The 14,179-nt window shown below is 46.6% G+C and overlaps 1 protein-coding gene and 1 long non-coding RNA gene across 7 annotated transcripts in view; one reads left to right on the top strand and one right to left on the bottom strand.

The window, feature by feature from the left end:
• The window catches only part of HIF3A (hypoxia inducible factor 3 subunit alpha), a 30,221-nt gene that overhangs the window by 12,675 nt on the left and 3,367 nt on the right, over window positions 1-14,179 (top strand). For 5 of the 6 annotated variants that reach the window (XM_074369380.1, XM_010946843.3, XM_074369381.1 and 2 more), the window contains 6 exons: window positions 3,836-3,954; window positions 4,963-5,153; window positions 6,070-6,174; window positions 9,935-10,206; window positions 11,146-11,263; window positions 13,239-13,320. In XM_074369380.1, coding sequence (XP_074225481.1) covers window positions 3,836-3,954; window positions 4,963-5,153; window positions 6,070-6,174; window positions 9,935-10,206; window positions 11,146-11,263; window positions 13,239-13,320 — 887 coding nt within the window. Of the gene's footprint in view, window positions 1-3,835; window positions 3,955-4,962; window positions 5,154-6,069; window positions 6,175-9,934; window positions 10,207-11,145; window positions 11,264-11,331; window positions 11,421-13,238; window positions 13,321-14,179 lie in introns of all 6 variants that reach the window. The other variant, XR_012508992.1, reaches the window with a different exon arrangement.
• LOC123614544 (uncharacterized) overlaps window positions 6,822-14,179 on the bottom strand; it is a 12,698-nt gene continuing 5,340 nt past the window's right edge. The window contains exon 2 of the long non-coding RNA XR_006721952.2: window positions 6,822-9,317. This is a non-coding gene — a long non-coding RNA (uncharacterized LOC123614544). The remainder of the gene's footprint in view (window positions 9,318-14,179) is intronic.

Genomic DNA, 14,179 nt, shown 5'->3' with positions numbered 1-14,179 from the left:
ACTTTGTAAGAAACTGCCAAACTGCTTTCTAAAGTGGCTGCACCATTTTGCTTTCCCATCCGCAATGTACAAGGGTTCCAGTTCCTCCACATCTTTGCCAGCGTTTTGTATTGTCTGTTTTTGTCTTGTTCTGTCTTAATTGGAACTATGCTAATGGATGTATAATGGGAAATCATAGGCTTGCCCCCTTCCATCAGGCATCTGAGAAGTTTCTCACCATAATAACATTGTGATTAGGGCAGCCAATAATCACCTAAGACAGAGAGAATTGCAACTTTTCTTTGAAGATTATCTGCATTAATTTCTAAAGCCGTAGGGCTTTTCCCAGGTCTTTTTGGTCAAGAACAGATCCTATTAGAAAAGAGATTGGTAACAGGAATATTCATACAATATTCTTCATACTGCACAAGAAAACAAGACTGATCGTCTTTGAAATGTTCTCACTTTAACACCCTTTCAAATCAGAATCTTTGAATAACTTGTAGCCACGGGAGGAAGTCTCTTCACTGTCAGAGCAAAGGAGAGGGAACCCGCCCCCATCTCTCCTGAGAGCTCCTTTTATTCCTTATGAAGATTTGCCTTTTGATGACCAGACCCTAGAATTTCTATCTTTTGCACTCTAAGCAAAGAGCAGGCCTGGAGAGTTCAGTTTTACTGGCAGAAAATGAGTGAAGAATGAATAGGGGTTTACTTAGTAACAGTGAGATGAGCATATGGTATGAATCATCCTGAACCCTGTGTACACACTGTGTGGCGTGCAGCTGTGTGGCTCTGTGTGCGTGCTCAGGTGCTGATGCTTTGGGGAATGCATCCCTTCTCTTCCACACCTAAGCTTCCTTCCACTGCAGTGAACACTTGCTCCATAAAAATAAAACTCACTTATACGGGGCACTTACAACATTTCAGGCCCTGTGCTTTGTGCTCACAACAACCCTGTGAGGTATAGCTATTATTTTGATCCCCATTGTTTTAGGAGAGAAAACTGAGGACCAGAGAGGGGAAGTCACTTGCCCAAAGTCACACAGCTGGTAACTGACAGAGCTGGGTTTGATCCAAGGCTAGTCTGGAGGCTACATGAATCACCACCAAACCACACAATCTCTTATCTTACCATTTCCTCAAGCCAGAAATCTGGGAGTCTCTCCTGAGTCCTTTTTCTCACCCCTCCTACCCCCATCCACTCTATCTGCCTCTGGAATGTATCTTGAATTTGCTTCCCTTCTCTGTGTCTCTGTGGCCACCACCATCTCTTTCCTTGTTTATAGCATTAACCTCCCAACTGAGATCTAAAGCTGGTCTGGACTCCACTAATCACACACTAGCCGAGGTCAGAGTGAAGGTTCTGAAATACAAATCAGTTCATATCTCTCCCTGGCTCAGAGCCCTTCTGTGGTTCTCCAGTATCCTTGAGGGAAAGCCCAAGTACCTTAACAGGGCTCACCAGGCCCTGTGTGACCTGACTCCTGCCTCCCTCCCCTTCTCACTCCAAACCTCAGGGCCTTTGCACATGTGGTTTCCTCTGCCCAGGATGTTCTTCCTTCTTCCCTCCTCCCCTTTCCCTGAATCACACCCACTCATCCTTCTGGTCTCAGCTCAGTCATTACTCACTGAGAGACCTTTCCTGAGCCCCCAGAGGAGGTCAGATCTCCCTTTTTTCTCTCCTGATATCCTGTATTTTTGCTCCAGAGCAGTTAAAACCATTTGTAATTATCCTATATTTGTGTATTCAAGGAGGCCTTCTTCCTTGATTGCCTTTTTCAAAATCCCAAATCTCCTTCTCTGCTTTATTTTTCTCCCTAATACTTACTATCTAACTCAACACTGTCCTATAAAAGTGTGTTGCGAGCCACATGTGTTATTTTGAATTTTCTCCTAGCTGTTAAAAAAAGTAAAAAGAAACAGGTGAAAGTAGTTTTAATAATACCTTATTAAATACAGTAATAATATGTTATATCACATCAATAATACATTGTTAAGTCAATAATAGATTATTAATTAAGGTAATTAATAATACACTAATATACTATACATTGTGTTATTTGTATATGTATATCTATTTCAATACATCCCAAAATGCCTTTTCAATGTGTAATCAATATGAAAAATTATTAATGTGATATTTTAGATTTTTTTTATACCCAATTTTTTCAATCTGGTGTGTATGTTACACGGACAGTACGTCTCAATTCCAACCAGCCATGTTTCAAGTGCTTCACTTAGTGTAGAGATATAATACATTTTGTAACTAGATAGATACATTTACCAACAAATAATATCTTTTATTTAAAGTCTGTCTTTTCCCACTAACATTTCAGCCCCATGAGAGCAGAGTTTTTTCTGTCTTCACTGCCAAATCTCCAGCACCTAGAACAATGCCCGGCACACAATAGCTGCTCAATAAACAATCACGGCAAATATTTACATAGAGCTTACCATGTACCAGTCACAGTTCTACGCACTTGACATATATTAACTCATTTAGGCCTTGTGACAACCTGGGGAGGAGGTAATATGATTAGTCTCTCTTTACAGAAGAGGAAAATCAGGCCCAGAGAGGTTTAGCCATGCACTCAAGGTCACACAGCTCATAAGTGGCAGAGCTGGAATTTGTGGGTTTTTTGGAGGGGAGTATGTAATTTGATTGATTGATTGGTTGATTTTAATGGAGGTACTGGGGATTGAACCCAAGACCTCGTGCATGCTAAGCACACATTCTACCACCAAGCTATACCCTACCCCCTTAGAACTGGAATTTGAACCCAGGCTGCTGGCTGCAAAGCCCTTGTTCTTAACCTCTCAGTATTTATTACTGGTTGTCCAGGAAATGTTTGTGGAATGAATGAACACGTGCATTCCACATGGCATGTATGCTGTGCGAACCCAGGTGTACAGAGTATGTGTGCAAATCTGACCATGTATACACTTGGGCATGTATGAGTGAGTGTTCCTGTCTGTGCCTGTGAGTACCCAGCGTGGGTACAAGTGTGACTGTCTGAGCTTGAGTTTTTCAAAAAAGGTGGAATGGCTTTGTTCCAGTCTAAATTGGTATGTTTCCAGCCCAGAAGGGGTTGGTGAGGGTGGGAAAGGGCCACAGCTTTTCAAAGAGCTGGTGGAAGGACCACCCATGGTCTGTCCTGGATGGTGTTATGCAAATGAGATGCAAATGAAGGCCTGATCCTCTACCCTAAACCAGTTCTCCAGAAGCCAATTTGCAGAGGGAACAATTTGAGTTGCTTCTGCGGCTAGAGACTGGTGAGGGGAGGAGGGGAGGCGCGAGGGACATAAGGATGTAGTTATAAATTCGTCTCTTGAATGTGACAAATGTCTATGAATAGAAGCTTCATAAATAAAATCTTATTCATAAAAATATATCCCTATAAATTCTTCATATTTGGTAGCATAAGAATACATTAAATATTTATTCTTCATCAATGCATTTATAAGAATGTGTTTATAAGTAAGTATCTATAAAGACAGTATTGAGTTTCTGCCTTTCACTCCCCCTTCTCTCTGCCCCTCATGGCCCCTCAGTCTCTCCTCTCTCTCCCCCCAGGCTGCGCTAAATGCCAACTCTTTTTTTCTGTCTTTCCCTCCACAGAGGGAGCTTGGGAAGACACACTTAACTTTCTTTTCAATGCTATTCTAATAAAAAGCATTCAACAAAATTTAAATCCTTAAAAGAAACAAGTAAAGGTGGCAAATTATTTTCTGCACAATGCCCTCCAGCCCCTGGATGATACTGCCTCCCCTTAACAGATGTCATATGAGGGGGCTGCCTGGGCTGGGGCCATGGCCCCTCCCTGACTCCCACTCCCCTTTCTGCCCTGTACCCCAGCCGGGTGGAAGAGACCGAAGTGGTGCTGTCCCTGGAGCAAACGGAGCGACACTCTCGCAGACCCGTTCAGCGGGGCGCCCCCTCTCAGAAGGATGCCCTTAATCCTGGGGACAGCCTTGGTATGGGGCAGGGCTGGGGAGGGGGTGTGTCCCCAGGACACTTGGGAGAAAGCCCAAGTGCCTTAATGTGACTCATCTACTCCTGTGCGATCTGACTCCTGCCTCCCTCCCCTTCTACTCTCTGAACTACACCAGTTTCCTCAGTGCTCTTGAAGCATCCCAAACACTTTCATGCCTCAGGGCCTTTGTACATGCAGTTTCCTCTGCCCAGAATGCTCTTCTCTCTTCTGTCCTCCCGCTTCTCCTGTGTCCCTGGGATGACTGCTGCAGTCTTGCTCTCTGCTCTGAATTCTGCTGTGGCTCCCCATTGCCCCCAATTTCAGTTTGTTCCCTGCTCCCACCTCAGTGTTCTTTGACTTCCAGTAATCTTGACCCTTCCAAGTCTGGCTTCTTTCTGCCTCTTCCTTTTCCCCTGCTTGACCTCCCCTCCCAATCCTAGATGGAGGAGCTTCCCTCCCTGTTTGTTCTTTAAGGCCGCACCTCCTCCAAACTGTTGCTGGCAGCCCAGGCTCCTGGGCATAGTATGAGGTTATGGGTATCCTTTCCTTTTCTGGCTTAGAACTGGCTCGGGACCACATCTTGGCCTCCAGGGACCTTAGAACCTCCTTGAGGGCCTTGGGCCAGTCTTTCCTCCTAACATGCAAGCTGAATGCTGTTCTATGCCCCTGGAGAATCGGGTCAGTCATGTGCCCTGGTCCAGCCATGTCAATTTTCAATATTAAAACATTCCCCCACCTTTGGATAATTGTTACTTTCCCGAGCCTACTGTGTGCCCCCACCTCATGTCAGCCCCTCCCCTAGGACCTTACAGGGCCTCACCATAATCTGGCAACTGAAGGGACAGCACCTGGCCCAGCAGGGGTTCTCCAGGACTCAGCTCCCAGCACTGTGAACGGTCTTCATACTGATGACAAAGTCAACTATGCTACCTGGGGTTGGTGTGGAGGACTCTGGCCCCCATCCCTGGGTGACCATCCTGTGTCCTCCCCGTCTTGATGTGTCCTGCAGACACCTCTGGTCCCCGGATCCTGGCCTTCCTGCACCCCCCTACCCTGAGTGAGGCCGCCCTGGCCGCAGACCCCCGTCGTTTCTGTAGCCCTGACCTCCGTCGCCTCCTGGCACCTATCCTGGATGGGACTTCAGTAGCTGCCACCCCCAGCGCACCCCCTGCCACACGGCACCCCCAAAGTCCTCTTCCGGTAAGCAGTCCCTTCCACTTCAGCCCTCAGGGTCCAAGCTGTTTTGGCCTTTGGCTTGAACCCTGCTATTCCCTGGGCCTTAGCTTCTCCATCTTTATAGTGGAAAGGCTGGGATGAGGTGGAGTCTGGGGTTCCTTCAAGACATAGATTCCTGATTCTTCGACTGTTATCTGGACCAAAATCTAAGATGTTTGGGACTGGCATGACCCAAGCATCCAGGCTCTCTGAATTTTGATCTCAGAGTCAAGAATGTCTAATGCCTTAAATGACACAAACCTAGATTCAGATCCTGACTCTCCCACTTACCAGCTGTGTTACCCTGGATAAGTGGGACCTCAGTTTCTTTACCTATAAAATTAGGGTAATAGCAAGTAGCCACCTCATCAGTTATTGTGAGGGTTCAATGCAGTCATTCCTGGGAGGCACCTAGTAGGTGTTCAACAGACCTTAACAGTTACTGTTTTTACTTAAAGAGGCCAGATAGTCTGACCTTTGACTCGGGTCCATATTACCTGGTGTTGACTTTCCTTATTCCCACCCTCATGCCCCCCTCCCAAATATCTTCTGTCCACCAGAGTTACAGACTGTAACCTTTGACCCCGCCCTTTACCCTTGGGGCAGCTGGACTCTACATTGTTTCCCCCCAGACCTTAAACCCCAGAGGCCCCCATATCTTGGCCTCAGGCTTTGGTCTTTGGAACCTTTGATGTTTGCTTAGTCAGTCTATACATAGGCACTCAGACTTTTGAACACCCAGGTTCAGAACTCACTTGCATGTGCAATTGGACCCCCTTGGTGTTCCAGCTGTCTGACGCTTGACCCTCACTTCTACTCCTGAGCTTAGATGTTTAGACTCCCTTACAGCCGACATCTCCCAAGCTCAAGATTTCCTTAAGTCTTTCCTCTCTCCCCACAGGCTGATCTCCCAGATGAACTACTTGCGGATGTGGAGAATGCACACAAACTCTTAGCCTCTGGGAAAGACCTTGAGGCAGTGGAGACAGATCTGGATATAGCTCAGGTAAGACCTGGCATGGAAGGAACCCTCTTTACCTTTGGGTTCTGACATATCTAAGCTTTAGAGAAAGATGGTGGAATGGGTAAGGGGGTGAATAGATGGATAGATGGATGGGCCATTGTATTCATCAGATGGATGATGGTGGAGAGGTGGATTGGTGATGCTTAGACAGATATTAGGATGGATGGATGGGTGGATGATAGATGTTTGGACGGGTAGTTAGATAGATAAGACTATTGAATGGATGACGGATGTTTGGATGATTGGATAGATTAATTACAGTGGCATGATGTATCAGCTATATTACTGCTGTGTAACAAATTACCCCTAAACTCAGCACCTTCAATGTCACACAGTTTCTGAGAATCAGGAAACTGGGAGCAGCTTAACTGGATGTTTTTTTTCTTAGAGTTGCTCATGAGGTTGAAGTCAAGTTCTCAGTCAGGGCTACAGATATCTGGGGCTAGAGGATCCACTTCCAAATTCATGCAGGTGGTTGCTGACAGGCCTCAGTCATTCACTGGCTTCAGCTGGAGGCCTCAGTTCCTCACCATGTGGGCCTGTACAGAGCATCCTAAGCATCCTCACAACATGGCAGCTGGCTTTCCCCAAGGCAAGTTATCCAAGAGACAGAGAGTGAACCCAAGACAGAAGATGCTGTTTTTTATAACTTACTCTCAGAAGTGACATACCATCACTGCTGCCATATTATGTTGACAATGTGGAAGGCAAACACAAACAAGGGTGAACTCCAAAAGGCAAGGATCACTAGGGACTCCAATGATTCATGTCTCTCTCTCACACAAAATACACTCACCCTCTCCCAAGGCCCTCCAAAGTCTCTTCCCATTACAGTGTCAGCTTTAAGTCCAGAATCTCATCACCTAAATCAGGTCTAGGTGTGGCAAAGCACTTCAAATCTGCTGGCCTGTGAACTAAAGAGACAAGTTACCTGTCACCCACAAACCCAACATACACACCAGTGTGGAGAGCACACTGGTCAACAGCAGTTTTGAAATCCAGTTGGGCAAATATCAAAAGTTCCTGGGTCAACTCATTCTTACTACTTCCTAGGAGTTTTTCTCCATGGTTCTTGGCTCCACCCTCTGGGCTCTTGGCACTTCACTCTGAGTCATCCTTTTTTTTTTTTTTTCATAAAAAGGTAACCTGCAGTTGCAGCTGAGTGGTTTTTGTAACCTTCTTCCTGCTTATAGAACTTTGATGGTCCAAAGGTCTCTTTTCATTTTATACCATCTCTGTCCCTTTCAGTCCAAGCTGGCAATATTTCTTCATAAAAATTCATAAAAACTTCATATAATTCTCTTTAAGTTAAGAAAAACACTGTGTATTTCTTACATGAATCTCTTCGGAGTTCACTCCATTAGACAAAAGTCATATCCACAAATCTCTGAGATAAACCCTTCTCTACCTTGGGCTTCTGCTGAGATGGCTGAGTGACACTGCCCCGAAGTTTAATAGAAGCCCTATTGTTTGACTGAGAAGATCCATGAGACACATCCACTAGAGAACCTTGTATCTGACTGAAAGATACTCTAGGGACCATCTATCTTTCTGAAGTCTTAACAAGGAATTTTAGAGACATACCCTGGGCTACATCCTTAAACTGTGCTTTCCTGAGAGTGCCCTCTTTGCTTGGAAACCGTTTCTTTCTTTTCTTTTCTTTTTAGAAACCATTTCTTAATTTTAGCATCCTTTGATATCTGGGGAGTTCCCAGAGTCAGCCAAACCCAAGGTGAGTGGCACAGTCATCCAGACTGCCAAGTCTGACATCAGTCACATGTTTGGGGGTTCCCAGGGCCACCCTCATTTCGGACCAGCTGCCTACAAGTTCAGAGATTCCAACAGATTCCTGCAGGTTCAGTAATTCACTCACTAGCACTAGGCATAAAACTTAGGAAAGCATTATACTTATGATTAGAGTTTTATTATAGCAAACGAATATTATAGCCAGAGGAAGAGATTCAGAGGGTGGAATCTGGGACTGCGAGAGTCCCCCGTGCAAAGCGTTCATGTCCCCAGGGATGATATCACCCCCACCCCAGGCATTGATGTGTGGCAACACACATGGAATACTGCCAATCCAGCTTTGGTCCCCAGAGTTTTTATTGAGGTTTCACTATGTAGGCATGATCAGTTGAGTTATTGCCGATGTAGTTGAATTCCATCTCCAACTCCACCTCCTCCAACACACACACTTTCCTTGGAGGTCAGTCTGATTTCATGTGGCCCAGAGCCCTAGCCCTCAAATCACGTGGTTGGCCTTTCCAGTATGGCCAGTCCCCATCCTGAGTCATGTCGTCAGCATAAACTACCAGGTGTGGTCCAAGGGGTCTCCCACGAGTAGCAAAGACACACCTATCACTCAGGAAATTCCGAGGTTCAGATGTTACCTCCCAGGAGCCAGGACAAAGGAACCTCTTTTTGGGGGTAAGGTTAATTCTTTAGTACACAGAGGAGTTGAGAATTTTCAAGGCTTTCAAGCTCCAGACTCATGTTGCACATTTCTTCCTTTATCTTCTCTCTCCCTTTGCCTTCTACTCCAAGGAGCAAGAAGAAATCAGTGTTCTGGCTGGAAATCTCCTCAACTGGATCACTCAATTCATTAGTTATGTTTTCTACTTTCCATAAAACTGCAGGTGACAGTGTTGCTAAACTTTCAGCCACTACTCAACCAAAACTCCTGTCTTCCAGCTTCTGATGACACTTCCCTTCAAGCCTCCAGTGGCAGGCTCCTCATGGTTCAGGTTTTGACTAATGGCTTGTTCAAGGCAATCTGGGCTTCCTCTGACAGGCCTTCCAAAGTCTTTCCAGCCCACACCCTTGCCCAGTGCAAAAGCTGCTCCCACATTTTAGGTTTTTGTTATGGCCACACCCCTCTCTCAGTATCAAAAGCTTATTTGTTCTCTATTTCTGGATGAGAAACTACCATCAAACTTCACAGGTTAAAACAATGAGCACGTATTACTTTGTGTACTTTCTGATGGTCAGGGGTTTGGGAGTCACTCAGCTGGGTGGCTTTTGCTCAGAGTCTCTCATGAGGTTGCAATCAAGACATCCCACCCAGGGTTGCAGTCATCTGAAGGCTTGACTGGGACTAGAAGATCCACTTCCAAGATCTCTCTCGGCTGTTGGCAAGAGGTGTCAGTTTTAGACCAGCTGCCTACAAATTCAGAGATTCCAACAGATTCCTGCAGGTTCAGTAATTCACTCACTAGCACTAGGCATAAAACTTAGGAAAGCATTATACTTATGATTAGAGTTTTATTATAGCAAACGAATATTATAGCCAGAGGAAGAGATTCAGAGGGTGGAATCTGGGACTGCGAGAGTCCCCCGTGCAAAGCGTTCATGTCCCCAGGGATGATATCACCCCCACCCCAGGCAATGATGTGTTTCTTGTCAGGTGACCCGAGAGAGAGAGAGAGCAGAGCAACAGTGGAAGCCTCGGTATCTTTAAAAGCTAATGTTGGAAGCCACACACCATCATCTCAACAGCATATTGTTACCAGGCCAGCCTCAGCCACTGTAGTGGGGACTAAACTAGGGTGTGAATACCAAGAGGTGAGGATCCTTGGGAGCAGCTGGCTACCGTAGAGTCCTTCTACCTGTTTTACAGATGAGGACACTGAAGCTCAGACCCTTGACCTCAGGCACACAGCTCCGAAGTGGTGGATCTGGGACGCCAGCCCAGGTCCACCTAAGGCCAAGGCTCATGCTCTTAACTCCCTCCTGCCCTCCGCAGGACGTCGATGCTCTGGATTTGGAGATGCTGGCCCCCTACATCTCCATGGATGATGACTTCCAGCTCAACTCCAGCGAGCAGCTACCCAGGGCGTACCACAGACCTCCAGGGGCTGTCTCCCGGCCCCGGGCTCGGAGCTTCCACGGCATGTCACCCCCAACCCCTGAACCTTCCCTGCTGCCCCGCTGGGGGAGTGACCCCCGGCTGAGCTGCTCCAGCCCTTCCAGAGGGGACCCGTCAGCATCCTCCCCCATGGCTGGGGCTCGGAAGAGGTGAGCCGCAGTAAAGGGCAGGATATAAAGGAAGTAAAGAGAAGGTCCCTGATCACCACATCTTGTCCCTGCCTCCTACTTCAGCCTCATCCCTCGTCAGTCCTCCTACCCTGACCTCTGCTCCAGCCAGGCCTCAGTGTCCCCAGCACATAACATGTTTGTTCCAACCTTTATGCCTTTGCTGAGGCTGTGCTTTCCTTCTGGAGTGGCCTCTACTCATTGTTTATCCAAATCCTACCAGTCAACCAGGGCCCTCTCCTTTAGAATATATTTCTATCTGGCCTAGTAACAATTTTTGTCATAGTTAAGAGGACATTACCACAGTGTCAGAGAAACTGTCTTGAACTAAGTTTCCTAACGCCTTTGAGAATCTGTTGAAAGCTATGGACCCTCCCCAAGAAAATTTGTACACACATACAGACACACAATTCTGCAATTTCAGAGGATCCATGAACCCTTTCCAAAGATACGAGATTACTAATACTCAAGTTTTTGCTCTCCACATCGTGGACACATGCCCATTTAATCTCCAGGGTGGTCTCTGTACTATCCTTAGAAGGCCTTTATGGGTACATCTCATTATTTCCCAAGGCTCCCAGCTTGGCACTGGATAGACCATGGGTGCCTAATAGAGATTTGTCAGATGAGAGAGGAAGGAAATACAGTAGATGGATGGATGGATGGATGGGGAGTGGGTGGATGAGTGGACGGATAGCTAGGTGGACGACTGGAAGGATAGATGGGTGGAGGTTGTGGGCGTGGATGGGTGGGTGATGGATCATTTAGATGAATGGGAAGATGGACCAGTGAATGGATGGATGGATGGATAAGAAATAACAGGTGCTTGGGGGAAGGAATGAATGCTCACACCTGCTCACACTGGTGTTCACACCTGCCCAGGTTTGCTGGATTCTGAGATTCTTGCCTGTCTTCCCCCAGGACCCTGGTCCAGAGCTCAGAGGACGAAGCCGAGGGGATGGAGCTGCTGGGAGTGAGACCCCCAAAACGGTCTCCCAGCGCAGAACCCGAAAACTTCCTGCTGCCTCCGCTCAGCCTGGTATGTATGGGGAGTTGTGGGGTTCTCTGGCGTTAGAATCTAGCAAGCTTAACCCTACTGTTTTACAGATGGGAAAACAAGAGGGACAGGAGCTGGCCAGAGGTCAAATGGATGGTCAGTCATCCACTGGGGCTAGGACTTTGATCTGCTGGTTCAGGTAATAGGTATGGAAGGGCTTTGCAAATATATATAAGTTGGTAGTAAGTATTAAGAAGCAAAAATAAGCAGAGTAAGGGGAGAAATGGCAAGGGTAAATACCTGTAGGAATCTCTGCTCCCATGGATCTTCCCTTCCCAAACCCAGCACGTGTCTTGGCCTTGGATTATGAGTGTAGCTCTAAAAGTACAGACACAATCCCACTCCTGGGCATATATCCAGAGAAAATGCTAATTCAAAAAGATACATGCATCCCAATGCTCATAGAAGCACTATGTACAATAGCCAAGACATGGAAGCAATGTCCACTGGCAGATGGTTGGATAAAGAAGCTGCAGTGTGTGTATATATATGTATATATATATATATACACAATGGAATATTACTCAGCCATAAAAAAGAAAGAAATAATGTCATTTGTAGCAACATGGATGGATCTAGAGATGATCATATTAAGTGAAGTAAGTCAGACAGTGAAAGAGAAATATCATAGAATATGATTTATATGTGGAATCTAAAAAAAAATGACACAAATGAACTTATTTACAAAACAGAAACAGACTCACAGACATAGAAGAGAAACTTATGGTTACCTGGGGGGAAAGTGGAGGGAGGAGGATAAAATGGGAATTTGGAATTAGCAGATACAAAATACTAATACAGAATAGATAAACAACAAGGTCCTACTGCATAGCACAGGGAACTATATTCAATATCTTGTAATAACCTATAATGGAAAAGGATCTGAAAAAGAATGTATATGTGTATGTATATGTATAACTGAATCACTATGCTGTATATGGGAAACTAACACAACACTGTAAATCAACTATACTTCAATTTTTAAAAAAAGTACAGACACTAGAGTCAGACTGACTTGGGTTTGAGTCCCAGGTTCACCACCTAATAACTGTGAGACATTGGGTAGGTGACGTTACCACTTTGGCCTCAGTTTCCTCATCTGGGAAGTGGGTATAGTGACATTTCACAGGACTGGCATGAGGTCCAGTGAAATCAGGCCCTGAGCTGATCTTTAGTGGGCTGTTGGTAAATGGTAGAATACAGACAAACCAAACACAAGCAGTGACCCTGGCTCCTCACTCTGAACAGGGTAGTTGGAACATGAAGGGAACATGAGGGGATGGTTGAGAATATCAACAGCTCTCATTTGCTGAGTGCCTACAGCCAGACACTGACTGTACTCAGGGCCCTGCGTCATTAAATTATTCAACCCCACAACCACTCTTGAATTATTAGTATTATCATTCACGTTTACACACAAGAGGTTAAGCAAACATATCATCAGAATCTGGACAGGAAACAGCATGCCCAGATGGGGTGTTGAGGAGAATTTAGTAACCGGACTGTTGGCAAAGGTGTAGGCATCAATGAGCTGGCAGCATCCCTAGCCTGAAGGCCCAGGGCAGGGGGTGGTCACCAGATCCTAGATAGAGTAGGGACCACCTTGTTAGAGCTGAAACCTTCCATGGAGGGACACAGCCAACCCACGATGGCCCAGCAGGGAAGCAGCTAGAAGATCCAGTACCCCTTGTCTTCCTCCTGCCTGCTGGTATCTCCCATCACATGAACCCAAAAGGAACACACAGAGCAAGGTTGCACACTAATGGAGTCCACATGCATGGGTCAGCTTGCTGGGGCACAGAAGGGAGAACAAGGCTCTGGAGGGACCTGTGGAGGATGCCTGGACAGTGACTCACCCAAAGTCACACAGCCCATAGTGCCCTTAACCACGGAACCATCCTGCCTCCTTGGATGTGATGCTGCTGCTGATGATGGTGGCTTTGTCTCTGTCCCACAGAGTTTCCTTCTGACAGGAGGACCAGCCTCAGGGAGCCAGCAGGATCCCAGCACCCACCTCCTGGAACTGAATGAGCCCATGAGTGAGTAGCAACCCAGTAGACAGAGAGGCCCTGGGTCCCCCTCTTCCCACAGGTGGTGCTTTAGAGGGTGGGGCAATTCTGAGGGTGGTGGGGTATGGTCAGTGGCTGGACATGACCTTAGTGGAAACAGGCAGCCCCTCCCTCTTCTCAGGGGCACTACAGAGGGAAAAGGAGACCTTCGGGAAGGCAGGGGCTGGCCAAAGCTGCCCCTTGAGGTGGAAGCCAAGCCTCTGTTGGCACTGAGTAGGCTTTGAAGTCATCTTGCTTGAGGAGGCTGTAAGCAGGGCCTTTGTATATGCTGATCCCTCCGCCTGGAATGCTTTTCCCTCTATTTTTAATCACCGCACCCTTTAGTTCTCAGATCAAATACTACTCCTTCCACAAAGCTCTCCCTTACTTCCCAAGCTCATGATTCATAACACTCATCACGGTCCATATTTACATAGGAGTCTGTGTCATTATTTGAGTATTGGCTGTCTACTCCGTGCAGGTGTGAGCCCTCCGAGGGCAGGGGCCCTGCCAGTCTTGGTCACTGTTGTAGGCTACCGTGTGTGCGAGGCTGGGCAGTGACTGTGCAGCACAGGGCCTCGGTACATATTTGTTAATAACGAGCTAACATTTATCTAGCACTTGCTCTGTGCCGAGCTTTGTGCTAAATCTGTTACGTACATGACGCAACTGACGCCCCTCACTGGAATGTCAGTCCCATGCAGCACTGTGTCCCTGGTGCCTGGCACACAGTAGGTGCTCAATAAATATTTTTTGAATGAGTGAATTTTCATGAGTGAGGTCGGTCAAAGTAGCCCGGTTTACCATATAACGATAGCTCACTGTGTGCTGCTCAAAGCACTTTAACAGG

Source organism: Camelus bactrianus, chromosome 9 (assembly GCF_048773025.1).
Source record: "Camelus bactrianus isolate YW-2024 breed Bactrian camel chromosome 9, ASM4877302v1, whole genome shotgun sequence".
NCBI classification, from domain to species: domain Eukaryota; kingdom Metazoa; phylum Chordata; class Mammalia; order Artiodactyla; family Camelidae; genus Camelus; species Camelus bactrianus.
Note: the sequence above shows the minus strand (reverse complement) of the source record. Positions and strands in the feature narration are given on the sequence as shown.